The sequence below is a fragment of the Podarcis melisellensis genome (genome assembly GCF_964234715.1).
Source record: "Podarcis melisellensis genome assembly, chromosome: 14".
NCBI lineage: Eukaryota > Metazoa > Chordata > Lepidosauria > Squamata > Lacertidae > Podarcis > Podarcis melisellensis.
Genome location: NC_138546.1, coordinates 44143615 through 44166537, shown reverse-complemented (window position 1 = coordinate 44166537; position 22923 = coordinate 44143615). Strand labels below are relative to the sequence as shown.

The 22923-nt window shown below is 44.3% G+C and overlaps 1 protein-coding gene across 1 annotated transcript in view; it reads left to right on the top strand.

Annotated features, from left to right (window-relative positions):
* Positions 1-1078: 1078 nt before the first annotated feature.
* TBC1D21 (TBC1 domain family member 21) overlaps positions 1079-22923 on the top strand; it is a 50951-nt gene continuing 29106 nt past the window's right edge. Inside the window, exons 1-2 of the mRNA XM_081887781.1 lie at positions 1079-1336; positions 5977-6084. Coding sequence (XP_081743907.1) covers positions 1244-1336; positions 5977-6084 — 201 coding nt within the window. The 5' untranslated portion in view covers positions 1079-1243. The remainder of the gene's footprint in view (positions 1337-5976; positions 6085-22923) is intronic.

Genomic DNA, 22923 nt, shown 5'->3' with positions numbered 1-22923 from the left:
TACTCCCTCCCCCCCCCACAGGTGGAATAAATAAAGACACTGGACACAAGTATTATAGTTAATGGGCGGAAATGGCCACAACTTTATTGATTACAGGTAAGAGAGGTATTGGCTTTAGGCATTGGCCCCTAACCGACTATTCGGTCTAACCGGGAAGGGTTAAACACCAACAGGGGGAGCCACCCGAGATGCATATCCCTAGGCGCTCCCCGAGGGGTTACCACTCGGGGGGGCGCTTTAGGCCCTAGCCTCCGTAGGTTTCGGACGAGGCGACGCCCCTCGGAGTCCTTTAACGAACTACCCTTCAAGCATTGGGGGAGGTGATGGCGTTCCTCCCCCCCCGATCTAATTTGCATGACAATACCCCGGCCAATGCCTACCGCCACCCGAGCCGTCTCAGCCGGCTCGCCGCCTGCTGGCGCCGTGGGTAATGCAAATGAAGGGAATCCCTGCTTACCGCGAGGCTGACGCCAGCCCCGCAGGAGTGTGGGCGGGGTCGTGAGCCCACAACCCCCCCCCTCCTGAAGATTGGTAGTGGCATTGGGCGGAGGGAATCTTGGAAGATGACATGGCAAGCTGGGACAGGAACCCTCTAACATTTTGTTGCAGGGCCCACTTGTACAACTCAACATGCCCAAGATACACACTCTCTGCATGTGCAAGAGCATCAGTCACCACCAGCCAGGTAAAGCAAGCCTGCAGAAGACTTTGCACCTGGTGGAGGTAGGGTTGATGTTACACCAGCTAGTTTGTCTTAAGGACAGTGACTCATCCCACCAGTAAGCCACTTCTGCCCATTTTCTAGAGCAGAGATGGATAACCTGTGGCCATCCAGGTGTTATTGGACTCCATTTCCCATTAGCCCCAGCCAACATAGTCAGTGGTCAGGGATGGTGAGAGCTGAAGTCAAGCAACATCAGGCCACAGGTTTCCCAACCCCATTCTAGAAATATAGAAACATCTCTCACACTAAGTATCTCCAAATGCCCTTGCCCTTTGAGAGAACATCCATTCTGCAAATCCTTTCTTCATCCAGTGACCTCATGCCTCTGTGACCTCATGCTACTATGGTAACCACTTTCAGTTCTGCAGGGGGAAACAGTTGACTTCATCTCCATGAGTCTCATTCATTTGATGGAAAGACAAAGGAGAAGATCAAGGGAGCCTTTGGCTTCTCTAAGAAGTGTAAAGGGAATTCAGATCTGTTTGGTTTGGAGTGATATAAGACTATTTTTGTGGGACAATGAGGAAAGGGATTTCTGCAGAAAAGGTTGAAGGCCCGACGTCCTCTGAAGAAAATATTGTAGGACTCAGGGCTTCTATCTCAACTCTACTGGTGAGTTCCCCTCCATTAGCATAATGAGGACCAATTGGAAGAGCTGGTGAAGGGAAAATCATGATAAGGCATGATAACTGTCTTCAAATATCTGAAGGGGTGTCATGCAAGAAGATGGATCAAGCTGTGTTCTGTGGTGCTGCAGATGGAACCAAGGGGTGGGAATGGCAGGGAAGCATATTTTGGGTAAACATCAAGAGAAACTTCCCTGACCATTGGCCAGAGATGCCCAGCAAGATGTTGTCTACCCATGGTGTAAACCATAATAAGCCAAATGGACCAGCAGTCCGACTCAGTGCAAGTATATGTAATGGTGATGGTGCCAGCAAGGACTTCCTGTTTGACGTTGACAACCCTCCCCCCTCCTATTTGTGTGCTCACCTGTTGGATTTGCATTGTCATCATGGGAAGCCTTGCAAATACCTTGCAAGGCTATCAAGTTATCAGTAGGTATAAATATAGCATTCTCTCCTAGAAGAGTTTGGCCAGCTCTCAATTTCCCCGTCAATGATTTTTCGACCCAAAGAGATTCCTGTGCCTTGAAAATCCCATAATTTCTTTTTCAATTCCATAGGCCGCAGAGCTTCTGTGATTCTGATGAGATTTGCTTAAATGGCCCCCTCTGCCCGATGTCATTGATTTTATTTCCTCAGTCCCTCTCTTCAGGTTGTTTGTAACTAATTACACATTCAGTCTTGAAGCTCCTTTGTAACTAAACCTAAGTACAAATATCCCAGCTCAGGTTTCCCAATTGGAAAATGTGCCATTTGAGAAGGAAGTGAGAAGAGATATATACGCACACAAGGTTTATATACTATTTGATTGTAATAAAACCTCAGAGCAGTCATATAAACATTTTATTTGTTTGTTTGATTGATTGATTGATTGATTGATTTATATACCACCCTTTATCCAAACATCCCAGCGGAGTGTACAAAATTAAGATCATAATTTACACAGCATAATAAAAACTTAATACAGCATAATAAAATAATAATAATAACAGGCCCTCCACACCACATTTAACAAGCCATAGATTATTTAATGGCTGAAGACCTGGGTAAAGAGGAATGTTTTCACCTGGCACCTAAAGAGAGGTAATTATGGCACCAGAACAGCCTCTCTAGGGAGAGCATTCCATAGACAGGCAGCCACCACAGAAAAGGCCCATTCTCGTGCTGTCACCCTCCAGACCTTGGATGACAAGTGCAGGGTCCTGGTTAGTTCATATAGGAAGAGGCAGTCCTTAAGGTATTGAGGTCCTGAGCCATGTAAGCCTTTATAGGTTAGCACCAGCTCTTTGAACTGGGCCTGGAAACTATTTGGCAGCCAATGCAGTCAGACCAGGATCAGTGTGATATGTTCAAACCATGTTGCTCTGTTGAACAACCTGGCTGTCAAATTTTGCAGCAGCTGCAGTTTCTGAACCATCCTCAGAGGCAGCCCCACATAGAACACACTGCAGTAATCCAACCTAGAGGTTACCAGAGCGTAGACCACAGAGGTTAGGCTATCTCTGTCCAGATAGGGGCGTAGCTGGGCCACCAGCTGAAGCTGACAGAAGGCACTCCATGCCACTGAGGCCACTTGGGCCTCTAGTGACAGTAATGGATCCAGGGTCATACTCAAGATATGTACCTTCTCCTTAAGAGGGAGTGAAACCTCCTCAAGAGCAGGAAACCTACCATCCATCTTGTCAGGATGCTGTCAGCGGCTTCCAGATAGTTGCCCAGGAAAGTATAAAGACAAGGGAAAATTTATTACCACCCTTTTTTATTTCAGTCTTACAGGGAGAGGCTATAGAACCCAGCCTCTTGGATAATGGCGTTGTCCCGAATGAATCTCTACCCGTCATCTCCCCCACTTCCTTGTTCGTCATTCTCACCATCTCCTCTACATACCCTCTGCCTTTGAGCTCTTTGCTCTCCTACTTTTAAGGCTCGCCAAGTTCTGGGAGATGGAGGGTCTGGGATGCTTTCTAATGACAACGTGTGAGCTGGGTTGTGTTCTGGCTCTCCCATGATTTCCCAGCTTTCCCCCTCATCTCCCTCTGAGCTACCTCAAACCGCTGTTGTCAATCTATACTGTCTTCCTCTTTCTCCTCCCTGGAAGGGTCAGGATGGGGAGGCAGTCTCTGCCATTCCTCCTCTGCCCAGTACCTGACAATCTGGTCTAAGGAGCCACCTACTAACAGTGCCTCTGTCTTATTTGATTTAAGTTTCAGTTTGTTGGCTCTCATTCAGTCCATTACCTGAGGCAAGACAGCAGTCCAGCATATCTACTGCCTCACCTGCAGATGTAAAGGAGAAGCAGAGTTGTGTGTCATCAGCACACTGCTGACAACATACTCCCAAACTCCTTATGACTCCACTCAGAGGCTTCATATAGACATTAAACCACATGGGGAATAAAATATATTTGAGGCTATTATCTGACTCCACAGCAAACTTCTTCTTTGACAGTTTTGCAGTGCACTGTAGAAAATGACACGGCCCATTTGGAACGCTGAAAGCTTTTGCAATACCAATAGATCGGTCAATAAATGGTGAGGATCACCCTGTGGAAGGATTTAAAGCAATGCTCAAGGCAAGAATGGTTTGTGTGGCCACACATTAATTGCCACAAAAAGTAGACACAAATTGGCATACAATTTGCATTTGTGAATTTTATATGCCTCTACACAAGTTATAGCTGAATAAGTACAATAAGTCCCCTGTCAGGTTTTACACTGTAGGTTTTAAATCTGTATTTTACCTGCCCTAATTTGATATGTTTTTTATTTAACAGAAGCCATATGCCACATACTCCACAGAAAGCCTCTAAGCAGTTTACAAAGAACAATTCAAATATTCATTAAAATAAAAAATACTGATAAAAGCAAGCGCTAAAAACAAATGGGCATAAAATGCCTGTGTGTGTTTGAATATTTGTTAATTTAACAGATTCCTTCTGAAAAGGATATAAATGCCAGGTCATGTCTTTTAATTGTGTTTATTTCAGTCTGCTAGAAACCATTTACTTATCATTTATTTATATTTTGGTTTTAATGCACAGAATCGAGAATTTAAAAAATTGCAATACAACAGCTGCAAAACAAATAGAGAACTCTTTCACACAGATAACTGTCCTCTGTTAAGTAGGACACATGGCCACCTATGCAGCACACCTTCTAATACTTCACACTCTCTTAACATCCTTCTCATCCTAAGAATTTTTTGTCCAAACCCTTCTTTCCGCGACATATAATTGCTGTCTTCAGTGCCAGTACCTCCCAGCGACATCCTCAGGCAATGGCTACATTTGGGACCATGAATTAACCCTGGGTGGTGAAATACCATTTTAATTCTGCAGTGTCCCCAATGTAGCATTGCTCCAAGGCACTGTGAGAAATTGAAATGCTAGGAACAATGGGAAGCTGCCATTTTAATTTCCCACAGTGACCCCTATTCCCCACAAGGAGCTACCTCTGGCATTGCTCACCCACTCTGGGTAGCTCTGTGCAAGACTATGGGGAGTCTCCTAGCGACTCTCAGCACCCTTAAACCGCATCTCTCAGATTTATTTGTCGGAAGCTGTGACTTTTTACAGTGGCATCATAGCACTTTAATTGTATGATTAGAAGGTGGCTGTACACCCCAGGGGAAGGTGAGCCTTTTTTATTCTCTTTTGATATATATGTATTTGCAGTTTTACTGGGTAAACCTCCCCCGAAAAGCAACAATTTGAAACACGCAAGTGGGTTTGAAAAGAACATTGCTGCTGTTTCCTCGGTGGAAGGAAGGAAAAAATATTGGATTGGAGTTACCGTATTTTTTGCTCTATAAGACGCACCAGACCACAAGACGCACCTAGTATTTGGAGGAGGAAAACAAGAAAAAAAATATTCTGAATCTCAGAAGCCAGAACAGCAAGAGGGATTGCTGCGCAGTGAAAGCAGTGATCCCTCTTGCTGTTCTGGCTTCTGGGATAGCTGTACAGCCTGCATTAGCTTCATAAGACACACACACATTTCCCCTTACTTTTTAGGAGGGAAAAGGTGAGTCTTATAGAGCAAAAAATACGGTACTTTGTCCTTGGGAGTTGGGAGATGGTGCGAGACTATGGAGGGATATTCTGGACAGCTGCCCGGAGCAAATGATGTATTTTTGTCTGGGATCTGGCGTATTATGGCTCCTGTAGGCAGAAACCAAAAATGGAATTGCTGGAAGTGGACAATATTAGGGGAAAATATTTCACCAGAACTATGAAGACGAAAGTTTGAATAGACCAGTGGTTGCAAACTTAAATGAAAACTAAGTGAAGGATTGACATCGGAATGGTTTATTGACTAATTAAGACTAATTAAGAAATGCGATGTGATATTAGATGATTAGCATTCTGCGAAATTCAGGGCATGGGAAGTCTTCTTTTCTTTTTTTTATTGTATTGTATTTTGGAATGTCATACTGTGGTTTTTATTGGATTATTAAATTGGAAAACTCAATAAAATATTATTTTTAAAAAAGAAAGAATGTGGCTGTACACACCTTCCCCCAATATTGGCATCCCTACCTGTTTGGTATCCACATCATGGGGTGGGATATCCTGAAGTCCTTTTGCATTGCATCCTGGTGAACGGTAATCTCTTGACTTGTTTCCAGAGTATGAAGAAGTTGCCCATTGACAGTTCAGAATGGCAAAGTTATTTTGATGAGAGCGGCCAGTTACTCAAGTCAAGAGAGTTCATTTCAGCCAAAATCCTGGAGAGGGTGAGTAGTAGCTGGGAACCTTTGCTTGTAATGTGTGTGTGGTGTTTTTTATTTGCACTGTGGGCTTAGTTGTGTTTCATTTCTCATTTTATTTGCACATCACTTGGAGAGCTTTTTTTTATCAAGTAAGTGGATGCGGGTGGCGCTGTGGGATCAGAAGCCTGGCAGTTTGAATCCCTGCGACGGGGTGAGCTCCCGTTGCTCGGTCCCTGCTCCTGACCACCTAGCAGTTCGAAAGCACGTCAAAGTGTAAGTAGATAAATAGGTACCGCTCCGGCGGGAAGGTAAGCGGCATTTCCGTGCGCTGCTCTGGTTCGCCAGAAGCGGCTTAGTCATGCTGGCCACATGACCCGGAAGCTGTACGCTGGCTCCCTTGGCCAATAAAGCGAGATGAGCGCTGCAACCTCACAGTCGTCTAAGACTGGACCTAATGGTCAGGGGTCCCCCCTTTACCTAAGTAGTTTGTAAATCTTCTAAATAAATAAAGATACAAGACTGCAGTTTCGTACGCGCAATGGATACAGACTGGAGGTGATGAGGCAGTTTCCATTCTCATGCTTGTTGTTATCATTTGCCATTAGTTACATCCAATATTAGATCTAACCTTTAAATGTTCCCTTGCAATGCTGATGGTGTGCCTTTTCTCTTGGAAGCTGCTGTTTTTACTCTGGGTCAATATGGGGCATTGGTTAGCATGTTGAATAGCAGCTGGCAGGGCCTGGGTTGAAATCCCCACTCAGCAATGAAGCTCTCACTGGGTGACCTTGGGCCCGTCACATTCTCTCAGCCAAACCTACCTCACAGGGCTGTTAGGAAGATAAAGGGTGGAACCATGTACACAGTGTTGAGTTTCTTGAAGGAAAGCTAGGATTTAAAAAGTCACACTCCCCATTGAATCATGTGCATATCTAACACAGGTTCATTTTCTTACAAATTTGAAATAACTCCAAACAGACCTAAAATCAAAGGTCTGTCTCTCCACCCAACCTCCATTAGCCTGCAGCTATTTTGTCTTCAGGAGAGACTTCATTAGCACACCTTTGTCTTCGGTGGCTTTCAGAGAAAGACACACTCGTCAAAATGACAATTTGCAACTGAAGAACCCTCTCACATGATCTAAAGTTAAGCACCACGTGAGAGGTAGCAGAGCAAATATATTAACAGTTTATTAGTAACTGATAAGATTCCCAGAGATCTCTTCTTAGATTCAATGGATTTTCCATGTTAAACCTTCAGCAACACACATTCAAACACATCAAGAGTTATTTCCCAATTCAATGTTGTCAGGGTTTCTGGGAGAGAGGAGGAGATGACAGAGGAGACGGAGAGCGAGTGGGAGGAGGGGCAGAAGGATGAGGAAGAAGATGACGGAATTCTGAGGGAATCCACGAGTCTGAGCAGCGAGTCAGAGGATTCTCAAAAGGGGGTTACCTTAATCAAGCAAAAGGGAGGAGAAGGGAGAAGCGGAGAGGAGCCCAGTGGAAGACAGACGCAGCAAGAGGCGTCTCAGCCGGAACGGAGAAAAGGGGGTGGAGTCGTCAGCCTCTCGGAGGGAGCAGGATTAGGAGAGAACAGAGAAAGGGGGTTGGAGCAAGGTGTTCAGCCGGAAAGGGTGGAGAGCAGAACAAGGGGTGGTGTAGCGGTCGAAAGAAAGGTCAGCAGCAACGTACGCGCGCCAAGTTCAAACGTAGAGGCGCGCGGAAATGGAGAGAGCTCAGGGGAGGAGCCCGGCCCTAAAGCCAGAAGGAGGGGGGAAGAGGCGGCAGAGGATTCAGCCTCAGGCGAGTCACGGAGAGAGGGAACCCAGGGGGGCAGGAAGACCCTGCGGAAAAGAAAGGAGAGGAAGAGGTGGTCTAGAGCCAGGCTATTAAGTTGGTGTGGAAGAGGGGAGGAGTCAGAGGGGACTTCAGCGGTCTAACGTGACAGACGTACGGCCACGATGCTGAACTGTACGAGAAGCAGAAATCTTCAATAAACTTTTCCTGTAAATAAACTGCAACGGAGTGAGGTCTCTTGTGAGCTGGGACCCGTCCTGGGTGGCCGTGACAAATGTCAATTAAACAATTACTCTTAACATTTAAGACTGGGAAAATGTGAACCGCAGAGAACTGCAACTGTCAGATTTCTCCATCTCTGCCTGTTGGACTGCTCAGTCAACCTCAAGGCCTGTACTACTCTCTCTTCTTCAGGTTCTTGATCTTTAAACCAGACTTGGACCAACCAACCAAGTTGTGCTCAATAAAGCAGACTCCCAAAGCACATGCAAATGCTACAGCCCTGCATTTATTTATTTATTTTTATTTTGCAAACATGCAGAATAATACCCAGAAGGAAGGTAAGAAATATAATGACGCTGACATGGGAGAGTGGAGTGGTTCCCTGGGAGTATTGTTACATGATTCATCGCTTCAGGTTTTTCCTATAAGGAGGGGAAATAAGCCTTTTAGAGGCATCACTGGGGCAAGGACACGATGGCCTTGTTTCTACATCCCTGAATGGCCGAGTGGGACTAAGCTGTCTATGAGCATCTAATACATGTGAAAGATTTGTGACTTTCCTTCCGCTAGCTCATTTAGCACATCTCCAGAGCCAAGGTGAGGTTGCCATGGTAATCAGAAGCCCCGGCAGCTTCGGAAAAGGATTCTTCTCCAGGGAAGTTTCTTCTCGTGGCAATGGAAGCGGTCTTGCCCAGCAGATGTGGTTTTGGGGTCAGAAGGATTTTCCGTTCACTGGCGTTCCAGCAGAACCTAGAGAGAACTGGAGAAATCCACCTTGGGGGATGATAATCATCAGTGTTGCAGAGCTGCCAACCCATTAAACTTGGATTAAACAGCTAGGCTTTAAACCAACTAAATAACATATGGGAGCGGTGTGGAGTGGTCCTTTTTTAGGATCCCTGCCATTCCCTCCCATTTCCCCCCACCACATTTTCTTCCCCACCCCAACAGTCACTCAACATTCCTTGCCCACTGAGTATGCTCATTCCTAATTAGACTTGAGTTTTGGGAGGAGGAGTTCCCCTTCCCTTATGTTCCCCCTGGCACAGTAATGTTTCTTTCTACTTCAAAAAAGCCCTTGGTTTCCTGAAGCCCGTAGAGATTTCCCTCTTGTTCATGGGTGATACTGTTTTGCCTACATAAACTATGGCACTCATAGTCTAAACTATGGGTAGGCAAACTAAGGCCCGGGGGCTGGATGCGGCCCAATCGCCTTCTAAATCCGGCCCGCGGATGGTCCGCCAATCAGTGTGTTTTTACATGAATAGAATGTGTGATTTTATTTAAAATGCATCTCTGGGTTATTTGTGGGGCATAGGAATTCGTTCATTATTATTTTTTTGAAATATAGTCCGGCCCCCCACAAGGTCTGAGGGACAGTGGACCAGCCCCCTGCTGAAAAAGTTTGCTGACCCCTGGTCTAAACTTTGGAAATATGAGAAATCATCATGCAGACGCTCCACAAACGTTTTAAGCAGCATGAGTCTTGTCCACAGGCACACAGTGTAAACCATGGATGGTTCTTTCACATGTGGTGGACTTGTATAAGGGTAAAAGAGTATTGGGAAATAATCCATAATGAATTGAAAAAAAATGTTTAAAAGTACATTTCCAAAAAAAAAAAACCCAAAAAAGAAAACAGAGTCCTTTTTGTGGGGATAATCCAGACGGAAATTCGCAGGAGAGAAAAAAGATTATTTATGTATGCCACTACTGTGGCCCATGTTTTGTTAGCCCCAAAATGAAAATCGAGCGGGGTCCCAACCAAAGAAGAGTAGCAACTTAAGCTGACAGAATATGCACAACTTGCAAACTTAACATAAAAAATAAGAGAACAAGAAGAACATACGTTTAGAGAAGATTAGAAAATGTTTATTGAATACATGGGGGGAAATTGTGTACACCTGAAAATGTTGGCAGCATTAAGATAATTTAATGTAAGTGTAAATAAGTTTTGATGAATGTAATACAGTGGTACCTTAGGTTACAGACGCTTCAGGCTACAGATGCTTCAGGTTACAGACTCTGCTAACCCAGAAATAGTATCTCGGGTTAAGAACTTTGCTTCAGGATGAGAACAGAAATCGTGCAGCGGCAGTGCAGTGGCAGCGGGAGGCCCCATTAGCTAAAGTGGTACCTCAGGTTAAGAACAGTTTCAGGTTAAGAATGGACCTCCAGAACTAATTAAGTTCTTAACCAGAGGTACCACTGTAATGGAATATTGAATGGTTTAGTTTTTGTAAAATATGCAGGGATTTAAGATATGTAAAATGAACCATGGAAAGAGAAGAAGGGAAGCCACTGATATTTTAAGGATGTTTAAATGGGTATTTTAAATTGTAAAACAGAAAAGATAATAAAAATTAGAGAGAGAGAGAGAGAGAGAGAGAGAGAGAGAGAGAGAGAGAGAGAGAGAGAGAGAGAGAGAGAGAACACCATGGATGGTTGTTGAACTCCTTCAGCTCCTGTAATCTTTGCCTGTGACCCCTGGTTGTGGCTCATGGGGCTGAATTCCAACAGCATCTGGAGAACCCTTTTTGTTGTTTAGTCATTTAGTCATGTCCGACTCTTCGTGACCCCATGGACCAGAGCACGCCAGGCACTTCTGTCTTCCACTGCCTCCCGCAGCTTGGTCAGACTCATGTTTGTAGCTTCGAAGACACTATCCAACCATCTCATTCTCTGTCGTCCCCTTCTCCTTGTGCCCTCCATCTTTCCCAACATCAGGGTCTTTTCCAGGGAGTCTTCTCTTCTCATGAGGTGGCCAAAGTATTGGAGCCTCAGCTTCACGATCTGTCCTTCCAGTGAGCACTCAGGGCTGATTTCTTTAAGAATGGATCGGTTTGTTCTTCTTGCAGTCCATGGAACTCTCAAGAGTCTCCTCCAGCACCATAATTCAAAAGCATCAATTCTTCGGCGATCTGCCTTCTTTATGGTCCAGCTCTCACTTCCATACATCACTACTGGGAAAACCATAGCTTTTACTATACGGACCTTTGTTGGCAAGGTGATGTCCCTACTTTTTAAGATGCTGTCTAGGTTTGTCATTGCTTTCCTCCCAAGAAGCAGGCGTCTCTTAATTTCGTGGCTGCTGTCACCATCTGCAGTGATCATGCAGCCCAAGAAAGTAAAATCTCTCACTGCCCCCATTTCTTCCCCTTCTATTTGCCAGGAGGTGATGGGACCAGTGGCCATGATCTTCGGTTTTTTTGATGTTGAGCTTCAGACCATATTTTGCGCTCTCCTCTTTCACCCTCAATAAAAGGTTCTTTAATTCCTCCTCACTTTCTGCCATCAAGGTTGTGTCATCTGCATATCTGAGGTTGTTGATATTTCTTCCGGCAATCTTAATTCCAGCTTCGGATTCATCCAGCCCAGCCTTTCGCATGATGAATTCTGCATATAAGTTAAATAATAAGTTAAATTCTGCATATAAGTTAAATAACTTATATGGAGAACCCTAGGTGTGGTCAAAACCTTTGCAATCCAACCCTCTACACATTGCCTTGAAATAATTCACATTAAAGACAGTGAGATGTGCTTCCAAGTAAGTGCTTTCTACATGTTGTTGGACTTCAGCTCCCATAAAGTCCAGCCAGCATAAGCCAATGGCCAGGAACGATGGGAGATCCAACAGTGTAATCTCCAACCAATCCATCTGCCAATTAATCCGATGAAAAGCTTGAACATTTTGCATCTCCCTATCACGTCTTTGGCAAATTAGTTTCACCCATCATGCAAGGGGTTTTTCAAGCAGTCTACATGTTCTGAAGTTGTTTCTTCAGTCGGTGAGAAGTGCTTTTCCACCTTCATTGGAGGGAAAGAGACAGCCACCAAAGCCCAGATGAACCCAGGGAAACCTAGCACTTCTGAAGAGAGCTGTGAAAATGTTCTCTCTCCCCCCTCAAGAGCTCCACAGTCTGTCACAAATGTTAGTCTTTGCCTTGATAAATTTAGCCAGTGCCATGACCTTGGCAGATCCCATTTGTCTCTCGTGTAATTTTATCAAAATTGCCAAGTTATTCCACATCTGCATGCTTTTCCCTTCTCATCTAAACCACAGCATCTGTCTTTGGGACTTGGAGAGTGCTTATTCTCAACCTCTGAACTTGTTGCTTTTCTACCTGGAAAAGCAGTTTGATTGCCACTGATTGCTTACTCAAGTTTAATTATTCTCTAGCGCTTTTAATTTGGCTTTGGGTGAAAGTATTCTATTGGTGAGTTTCTGCTGGCATCAAAACACAGCTAAGCTGTTGAGGGTATGGATGCAAGAAGGCATCATTTTCCATTCCACCCTTTATTCAGTACATGCAGCACTGTTTCCATTCCACTGCAGTTCACCTCTCACTGGAAAGGACGTTATTTTTTCACCGACTGCTATGGTGCAATTTGTCCCATTAAACTTTAATTAGTTTAATGTAAATGCCCAGTGCACTTCCTTCTTTAAAAGTCTCACCACGGCAGAGGATTTCGCGCAGCAGCTAAGAAGGGCAGGAGAGGCAGCATCTTCCCAAAAAGGAGTCCTGGAGCATGCGGTTTGTAAATCAAAAATAAGGTTTATTTACAAAACACCAAAAAACAATCCTGGCGACGAACCACACATCTCAGCAAAAACACACACCCAAAAGGGAGAAGGGGGAGAACAAACAAACAGGGGGACTATTTATACAGACTCATGTTCCTGGAAGCCTAATGACCTCCAGCTGCTCAGTGATTAGAGCGTTTCTGCTACTCTTTTAACCCTTTGATAGCAACACCCCCTCTCGCTCGTAACACTGAGCTGTACCAACCTTAATACAAATTTAAACCTGAACAGAAACATTTATGAGATTGCGGACTCAAAGCTTTTGTAAAACCGTCTGCGAGATTTTCTTGGCTTGGACAATACTTTAGTTCAATTAAACCTTGTTTTACACTTTGGCATACATTTTGATAACGGATATCCAAGTGTTTTGTGTGCACCTTGAATTGACCTGATTTAGCTAGTTTAATACAAGGTTGATTGTCTTCCCACACTCTGATAGGTAGGGAACATTCTCCAAACAATTCTTGTACCAGTTGCTTATAAAATTCCAGTTCTCTACATATATCTGATAACGCATTGAACTCAGATTCAGTTGAACTTAAAGCTATAAGTGATTGTTTTCTTGATCTCCAACCAATTAGTGCATTTCCAAATTTTATCGCCATTCCTGACACTGATTTTCTATCTGGTCCAGCATCTGCCCAACTGCTGTCGGCCCAACATTCAAGTTGTGTGCTGCCCTCTGCTGATAGTTTTAAGCGAAAGCTTTTGGTAGTTTGGAGATACCTTAAAACTCTTTTTACTCCTTGCCAAGCATGCATTGATGGTTTTTCAGCTTGTCTACACAGCATGTTGACAGCATATGTTATATCGGGCCGAGTCCACTGTGCAATGTGGAGTAGACTGCCTATCGCTGACTGGTAAACCCCGGGATTACAGAACTCTGCCTTTTGCTCAATTTGAGCATCCTTTGTGTAACTTAACTCCATTGGGGTTTTAACACCAGCACAGTTGTTCATTTTAAACCTTTCCAGCAACTGCTGGATTTTAGCTTCTTGGCTAAGCCAATAGTTACCATTTTCATCTTGCTGAATTTTAACTCCTAGATAAACAGATACATTGCCTAGTGATTTTATCTGAAACCTTTCTCCAAGCTTTGTGGCAAATTGTTGTGCAAGTTTATCATCCTTTCCACTGTATAATAAATCGTCAACAAATATCAAAACTGCTTCTTGTTCACATCCCGAGCCTTTTAGATAAAGACACGCATCTGCTGCGCTCTTTCTGAACCCCATGCTCTCTAGAGCATCGTTTAAGCAGGAATTCCAATTACGGGCGGACTGTTTCAACCCATAAATGGATTTGTGTAGGCGCCAGACCTGGTTTGGCTTGTCTCCTTCAAAACCTGGTGGTGGTGTCATATAGACTTCCTCCTGTAAGTCTGCATTTAAATAAGCCACATTGACATCAAAATGAAACAGCTTATTACCCTTCTTAGCTGAAGAGGCTAGAAGCATTCTTAATGACTCCGATCTTGAAGTAGGGGCATAGATTTGAGAATAGTGAACACCTTTGCGCTGCGAAAACCCTTTTGCAACTAGCCGGGCTTTATATTGCAACTCTTCAGTAGTTGTGGGCTTTAAACGATATACCCATCGACAACCTACAGCTTGTTGCCCTTTCGGAAGCTCTGTACTTGTAAACACACCGAGAGACTTCATTGAAGCCATCTCTTTTTCCATTGCTTCCTGCCACTTTACGGCTTCTGAGCTTGGAAGCTGTTGTACTTCCATATAGCTTTCTGGCTCACACTGTGCCATATTTACGTATACACTTGTCACCTTAAACCGCTCTGGCGGCTTGCCCTTCGTGGCGCGTTTTGACCTGCGCAATTGCTCCTCTTGTGCCCCCTCTGACCGTTGGCTGTCAGAATCTGTCTCAGACTTTATGTCTGGACGTGCCTCTAGGGATAAAGACCTCCGTTTAGATACCTCCCTTGGGCTTGGTGTTGCAGGTGACCTGCTTTGCTTTTGCTGTCTGCTAGGCCTACTGACTGGCGAAGTTGGAGCACTCCTAGATTCTGGCTTTTCTACCTTAGGAGAAGAACCCCGTGCCTGATCAGAATCTGCATCTGAACCATGTGCACCATCCCCTTCTGGCTCATCACTCTCTGGACTTTCTTTCTCAGCATGAATGCCTAAATCATCTCTCAAAATGTCAGGGTTAGCGTGTAAGTGAGTCCATCCGGACTGCTCACAAAAATCAGCGCTCCTACTGAGGACCACTCTTGTAGTATCCCCACCTGGGTCCACAAACCTCCAAGATTTGGCATGTGGTTCGTACCCGCAAAAGATGAGTTTCCTAGCCCTTGGACTTCCCTTTTTCCTTAACGCTTTTGGGATAAGTACATAGGCTTGAGATCCAAACACCCGAAAGTAATTCACTTTGGGCTTCTTCCCATATAAAGCAAAATAAGGCGTAGTATCAATTACCGAATTATATACTCGGTTCAGAATATGAGTAGCCGCCTGCCAGGCTTCCGCCCAGTAACTTTGAGGAAGTTTAGCATCAAACAACATAGAGTTTGCCAACTCTTGCAGAACCCTATTTTTACGTTCGGCCACGCCTCCTTCTTGGGGGGAATAAGGTGTAGACAGACGATGCTTAATTCCCTTTTTCTTAAAGAAATTCTGCAACACAGACCCGGTAAATTCTGACCCTCTGTCTGTCTGAAAAGCAAGTACTCTAGTACCGAATTCAAGTTCTACCGCATGAACCCAATTTTTAACTGTTTCTGCAGTATCTGCTTTTGTTTTGAGAGGAAAAAACCATGTAACCTTTGTTTTGTCATCCGAGAGACACAGTGCATACTTCGAACCTCCCATGCTAGCAACAGGCATTGGGCCACATAGGTCCATATGCACAAGTTGGAATACTTTGTCAGATTTCCTATCTGAACTGGGATAGCTGCATCTATGAACCTTCGCACTTTTGCATGCAGTACAATCCAAATACTTAGTACATTTGTTCAATTTGCACCCTTCTGATAATTCAGGTTGCCTTTTAACATACTGAAAATTAATATGCCCTAAACGGCGGTGCCATAAATGAACACAAGAATTATGGGTAGGCGTGTTCACACAACCAGCATGAACCTGTTCAACTTCATCTGGACTTGTCTCAAAATAATATAACCCATTTCTGCATTCCACCTGCAAAAGAGATACGTTATTCTTTGAAATAGTGCAAACCCCATTTTCAAACACAGTTTTAAACCCATTTCTATCAAGTTCTGACACAGACAAAATACACCCCTTCAGTCCCTTTAGCACGTAGGCATCAATTTCTGTTTGCAAACAATTCAAGAACACTGTGCCTACAGTCTCTAAGGAACGTTTAGTTGAATCTGCCATTGTCACAACTTTAGGGGTTAGCAAATGTCTGCAATTCTGCAAACGTACACTAGATGGCGCCACCAGGTGGTGAGATGCACCACTGTCGATCAACCAGCATAGATTGCTGCCTTGGCCACGCCCTTGCATCAACGCCATTGCTGAAGCCATGTGCTGTGTGCTGTGGGAGTAGCCACGACCTCCTCCTCTTCTTCGACGTCCCCTGGAACTCCTTGTCTGGTAACTAGGGGTAACGGCCTTGTTGCTGTCTTGACCAGGTTCACGTGTGCAATTCCTGATTAGATGGGAAGGGGAACCACAGCGAAAACAGTGTCTAGCTGCAAAAGCATTTACTGTGTGCTCAAACTCAGCATCAACACTCTTAGGCACAGCATAACTCCCCTTTAAAGACAAACCTCTTTCTCTTTGCCTTTTATCCTGTTCATCCGCAAGCCGAGAAGAAATGTATTCAAGGGTTAATTCAGTTGAAGGCATAGCTTCCAAAGTTAGAGCTAGAGTCTCATAGCTTTTATCAAGAGAAGACAACAATATGTATGACTGCTGCTCCATAGAGAAAGGAATGCCCAGCTGTCTTAGTTGATTAAAGGCAGACACCATTTTGGCAATATGTTCTTTCACACACGCTCCCGGTTGGAGACGTAAATCAAACAAACATCTTGTAGCATGGATCTTGGCCCCCGCAGTGTTTCTGGAATTTAACCGCTGCAGAACCGTCCAGACCTCATGCGTGTTCTTTAACTCAGAAACATAAGGCATTTGCTCTGGTCCCACTGCCAAAACTAGTAGACCTTGGGCTTTCCTGTCGCGTTTCTGTGAAGCTGCTGCTGCTGCTTTGGCTTCTGCAGACGCGTCTGCAGCTGCCTGTAAAGGCGGTGCTTCAGTACAGCTCCACAACTCTTTTGCTTGCAACCAAACCCTTACTCTAGCCTTCCAATCTTGCCAATTTTTCCCATTGAGTCGCGTAAACGGGACAGTAAAACTTTCCTGGGACTCTGCCATCCTCCCTGGGGCTTAGGAACGATACTCACACACCTGTAGACCGTCTCCCAGCTGCTGAGGTGGCTCCTTGAGGAATCAGACGTCTTCCAGCGAGTACAAACTGTGCAGTGCCTCTTTAAAACTTTTCTAGGCACGTTGCAGGACTCAAGCTGCTTTGGAGGCTTTCGTTGTCGGCAACCGCTTCTGTCTTCACTCCAGTCCTTGCATAAATCACTCTGAACTGCTCTCCTTATCTCCTTCTTGACGTACAAACATCCATAACCTGTCCCATTAAACTTTAATTAGTTTAATGTAAATGCCCAGTGCACTTCCTTCTTTAAAAGTCTCACCACAGCAGAGGATTTCGCGCAGCAGCTAAGAAGGGCAGGAGAGGCAGCATCTTCCCAAAAAGGAGTCCTGGAGCATGCGGTTTGTAAATCAAAAATAAGGTTTATTTACAAAACACCAAAAAACAATCCTGGCGACGAACCACACATCTCAGCAAAAACACACACCCAAAAGGGAGAAGGGGGAGAACAAACAAACAGGGGGACTATTTATACAGACTCATGTTCCTGGAAGCCTAATGACCTCCAGCTGCTCAGTGATTAGAGCGTTTCTGCTACTCTTTTAACCCTTTGATAGCAACACCCCCTCTCGCTCGTAACACTGAGCTGTACCAACCTTAATACAAATTTAAACCTGAACAGAAACATTTATGAGATTGCGGACTCAAAGCTTTTGTAAAACCGTCTGCGAGATTTTCTTGGCTTGGACAATACTTTAGTTCAATTAAACCTTGTTTTACACTTTGGCATACATTTTGATAACGGATATCCAAGTGTTTTGTGTGCACCTTGAATTGACCTGATTTAGCTAGTTTAATACAAGGTTGATTGTCTTCCCACACTCTGATAGGTAGGGAACATTCTCCAAACAATTCTTGTACCAGTTGCTTATAAAATTCCAGTTCTCTACATATATCTGATAACGCATTGAACTCAGATTCAGTTGAACTTAAAGCTATAAGTGATTGTTTTCTTGATCTCCAACCAATTAGTGCATTTCCAAATTTTATCGCCATTCCTGACACTGATTTTCTATCTGGTCCAGCATCTGCCCAACTGCTGTCAGCCCAACATTCAAGTTGTGTGCTGCCCTCTGCTGATAGTTTTAAGCGAAAGCTTTTGGTAGTTTGGAGATACCTTAAAACTCTTTTTACTCCTTGCCAAGCATGCATTGATGGTTTTTCAGCTTGTCTACACAGCATGTTGACAGCATATGTTATATCGGGCCGAGTCCACTGTGCAATGTGGAGTAGACTGCCTATCGCTGACTGGTAAACCCCGGGATTACAGAACTCTGCCTTTTGCTCAATTTGAGCATCCTTTGTGTAACTTAACTCCATTGGGGTTTTAACACCAGCACAGTTGTTCATTTTAAACCTTTCCAGCAACTGCTGGATTTTAGCTTCTTGGCTAAGCCAATAGTTACCATTTTCATCTTGCTGAATTTTAACTCCTAGATAAACAGATACATTGCCTAGTGATTTTATCTGAAACCTTTCTCCAAGCTTTGTGGCAAATTGTTGTGCAAGTTTATCATCCTTTCCACTGTATAATAAATCGTCAACAAATATCAAAACTGCTTCTTGTTCACATCCCGAGCCTTTTAGATAAAGACACGCATCTGCTGCGCTCTTTCTGAACCCCATGCTCTCTAGAGCATCGTTTAAGCAGGAATTCCAATTACGGGCGGACTGTTTCAACCCATAAATGGATTTGTGTAGGCGCCAGACCTGGTTTGGCTTGTCTCCTTCAAAACCTGGTGGTGGTGTCATATAGACTTCCTCCTGTAAGTCTGCATTTAAATAAGCCACATTGACATCAAAATGAAACAGCTTATTACCCTTCTTAGCTGAAGAGGCTAGAAGCATTCTTAATGACTCCGATCTTGAAGTAGGGGCATAGATTTGAGAATAGTGAACACCTTTGCGCTGCGAAAACCCTTTTGCAACTAGCCGGGCTTTATATTGCAACTCTTCAGTAGTTGTGGGCTTTAAACGATATACCCATCGACAACCTACAGCTTGTTGCCCTTTCGGAAGCTCTGTACTTGTAAACACACCGAGAGACTTCATTGAAGCCATCTCTTTTTCCATTGCTTCCTGCCACTTTACGGCTTCTGAGCTTGGAAGCTGTTGTACTTCCATATAGCTTTCTGGCTCACACTGTGCCATATTTACGTATACACTTGTCACCTTAAACCGCTCTGGCGGCTTGCCCTTCGTGGCGCGTTTTGACCTGCGCAATTGCTCCTCTTGTGCCCCCTCTGACCGTTGGCTGTCAGAATCTGTCTCAGACTTTATGTCTGGACGTGCCTCTAGGGATAAAGACCTCCGTTTAGATACCTCCCTTGGGCTTGGTGTTGCAGGTGACCTGCTTTGCTTTTGCTGTCTGCTAGGCCTACTGACTGGCGAAGTTGGAGCACTCCTAGATTCTGGCTTTTCTACCTTAGGAGAAGAACCCCGTGCCTGATCAGAATCTGCATCTGAACCATGTGCACCATCCCCTTCTGGCTCATCACTCTCTGGACTTTCTTTCTCAGCATGAATGCCTAAATCATCTCTCAAAATGTCAGGGTTAGCGTGTAAGTGAGTCCATCCGGACTGCTCACAAAAATCAGCGCTCCTACTGAGGACCACTCTTGTAGTATCCCCACCTGGGTCCACAAACCTCCAAGATTTGGCATGTGGTTCGTACCCGCAAAAGATGAGTTTCCTAGCCCTTGGACTTCCCTTTTTCCTTAACGCTTTTGGGATAAGTACATAGGCTTGAGATCCAAACACCCGAAAGTAATTCACTTTGGGCTTCTTCCCATATAAAGCAAAATAAGGCGTAGTATCAATTACCGAATTATATACTCGGTTCAGAATATGAGTAGCCGCCTGCCAGGCTTCCGCCCAGTAACTTTGAGGAAGTTTAGCATCAAACAACATAGAGTTTGCCAACTCTTGCAGAACCCTATTTTTACGTTCGGCCACGCCTCCTTCTTGGGGGGAATAAGGTGTAGACAGACGATGCTTAATTCCCTTTTTCTTAAAGAAATTCTGCAACACAGACCCGGTAAATTCTGACCCTCTGTCTGTCTGAAAAGCAAGTACTCTAGTACCGAATTCAAGTTCTACCGCATGAACCCAATTTTTAACTGTTTCTGCAGTATCTGCTTTTGTTTTGAGAGGAAAAAACCATGTAACCTTTGTTTTGTCATCCGAGAGACACAGTGCATACTTCGAACCTCCCATGCTAGCAACAGGCATTGGGCCACATAGGTCCATATGCACAAGTTGGAATACTTTGTCAGATTTCCTATCTGAACTGGGATAGCTGCATCTATGAACCTTCGCACTTTTGCATGCAGTACAATCCAAATACTTAGTACATTTGTTCAATTTGCACCCTTCTGATAATTCAGGTTGCCTTTTAACATACTGAAAATTAATATGCCCTAAACGGCGGTGCCATAAATGAACACAAGAATTATGGGTAGGCGTGTTCACACAACCAGCATGAACCTGTTCAACTTCATCTGGACTTGTCTCAAAATAATATAACCCATTTCTGCATTCCACCTGCAAAAGAGATACGTTATTCTTTGAAATAGTGCAAACCCCATTTTCAAACACAGTTTTAAACCCATTTCTATCAAGTTCTGACACAGACAAAATACACCCCTTCAGTCCCTTTAGCACGTAGGCATCAATTTCTGTTTGCAAACAATTCAAGAACACTGTGCCTACAGTCTCTAAGGAACGTTTAGTTGAATCTGCCATTGTCACAACTTTAGGGGTTAGCAAATGTCTGCAATTCTGCAAACGTACACTAGATGGCGCCACCAGGTGGTGAGATGCACCACTGTCGATCAACCAGCATAGATTGCTGCCTTGGCCACGCCCTTGCATCAACGCCATTGCTGAAGCCATGTGCTGTGTGCTGTGGGAGTAGCCACGACCTCCTCCTCTTCTTCGACGTCCCCTGGAACTCCTTGTCTGGTAACTAGGGGTAACGGCCTTGTTGCTGTCTTGACCAGGTTCACGTGTGCAATTCCTGATTAGATGGGAAGGGGAACCACAGCGAAAACAGTGTCTAGCTGCAAAAGCATTTACTGTGTGCTCAAACTCAGCATCAACACTCTTAGGCACAGCATAACTCCCCTTTAAAGACAAACCTCTTTCTCTTTGCCTTTTATCCTGTTCATCCGCAAGCCGAGAAGAAATGTATTCAAGGGTTAATTCAGTTGAAGGCATAGCTTCCAAAGTTAGAGCTAGAGTCTCATAGCTTTTATCAAGAGAAGACAACAATATGTATGACTGCTGCTCCATAGAGAAAGGAATGCCCAGCTGTCTTAGTTGATTAAAGGCAGACACCATTTTGGCAATATGTTCTTTCACACACGCTCCCGGTTGGAGACGTAAATCAAACAAACATCTTGTAGCATGGATCTTGGCCCCCGCAGTGTTTCTGGAATTTAACCGCTGCAGAACCGTCCAGACCTCATGCGTGTTCTTTAACTCAGAAACATAAGGCATTTGCTCTGGTCCCACTGCCAAAACTAGTAGACCTTGGGCTTTCCTGTCGCGTTTCTGTGAAGCTGCTGCTGCTGCTTTGGCTTCTGCAGACGCGTCTGCAGCTGCCTGTAAAGGCGGTGCTTCAGTACAGCTCCACAACTCTTTTGCTTGCAACCAAACCCTTACTCTAGCCTTCCAATCTTGCCAATTTTTCCCATTGAGTCGCGTAAACGGGACAGTAAAACTTTCCTGGGACTCTGCCATCCTCCCTGGGGCTTAGGAACGATACTCACACACCTGTAGACCGTCTCCCAGCTGCTGAGGTGGCTCCTTGAGGAATCAGACGTCTTCCAGCGAGTACAAACTGTGCAGTGCCTCTTTAAAACTTTTCTAGGCACGTTGCAGGACTCAAGCTGCTTTGGAGGCTTTCGTTGTCGGCAACCGCTTCTGTCTTCACTCCAGTCCTTGCATAAATCACTCTGAACTGCTCTCCTTATCTCCTTCTTGACGTACAAACATCCATAACCTGTCCCATTAAACTTTAATTAGTTTAATGTAAATGCCCAGTGCACTTCCTTCTTTAAAAGTCTCACCACAGCAGAGGATTTCGCGCAGCAGCTAAGAAGGGCAGGAGAGGCAGCATCTTCCCAAAAAGGAGTCCTGGAGCATGCGGTTTGTAAATCAAAAATAAGGTTTATTTACAAAACACCAAAAAACAATCCTGGCGACGAACCACACATCTCAGCAAAAACACACACCCAAAAGGGAGAAGGGGGAGAACAAACAAACAGGGGGACTATTTATACAGACTCATGTTCCTGGAAGCCTAATGACCTCCAGCTGCTCAGTGATTAGAGCGTTTCTGCTACTCTTTTAACCCTTTGATAGCAACACCCCCTCTCGCTCGTAACACTGAGCTGTACCAACCTTAATACAAATTTAAACCTGAACAGAAACATTTATGAGATTGCGGACTCAAAGCTTTTGTAAAACCGTCTGCGAGATTTTCTTGGCTTGGACAATACTTTAGTTCAATTAAACCTTGTTTTACACTTTGGCATACATTTTGATAACGGATATCCAAGTGTTTTGTGTGCACCTTGAATTGACCTGATTTAGCTAGTTTAATACAAGGTTGATTGTCTTCCCACACTCTGATAGGTAGGGAACATTCTCCAAACAATTCTTGTACCAGTTGCTTATAAAATTCCAGTTCTCTACATATATCTGATAACGCATTGAACTCAGATTCAGTTGAACTTAAAGCTATAAGTGATTGTTTTCTTGATCTCCAACCAATTAGTGCATTTCCAAATTTTATCGCCATTCCTGACACTGATTTTCTATCTGGTCCAGCAT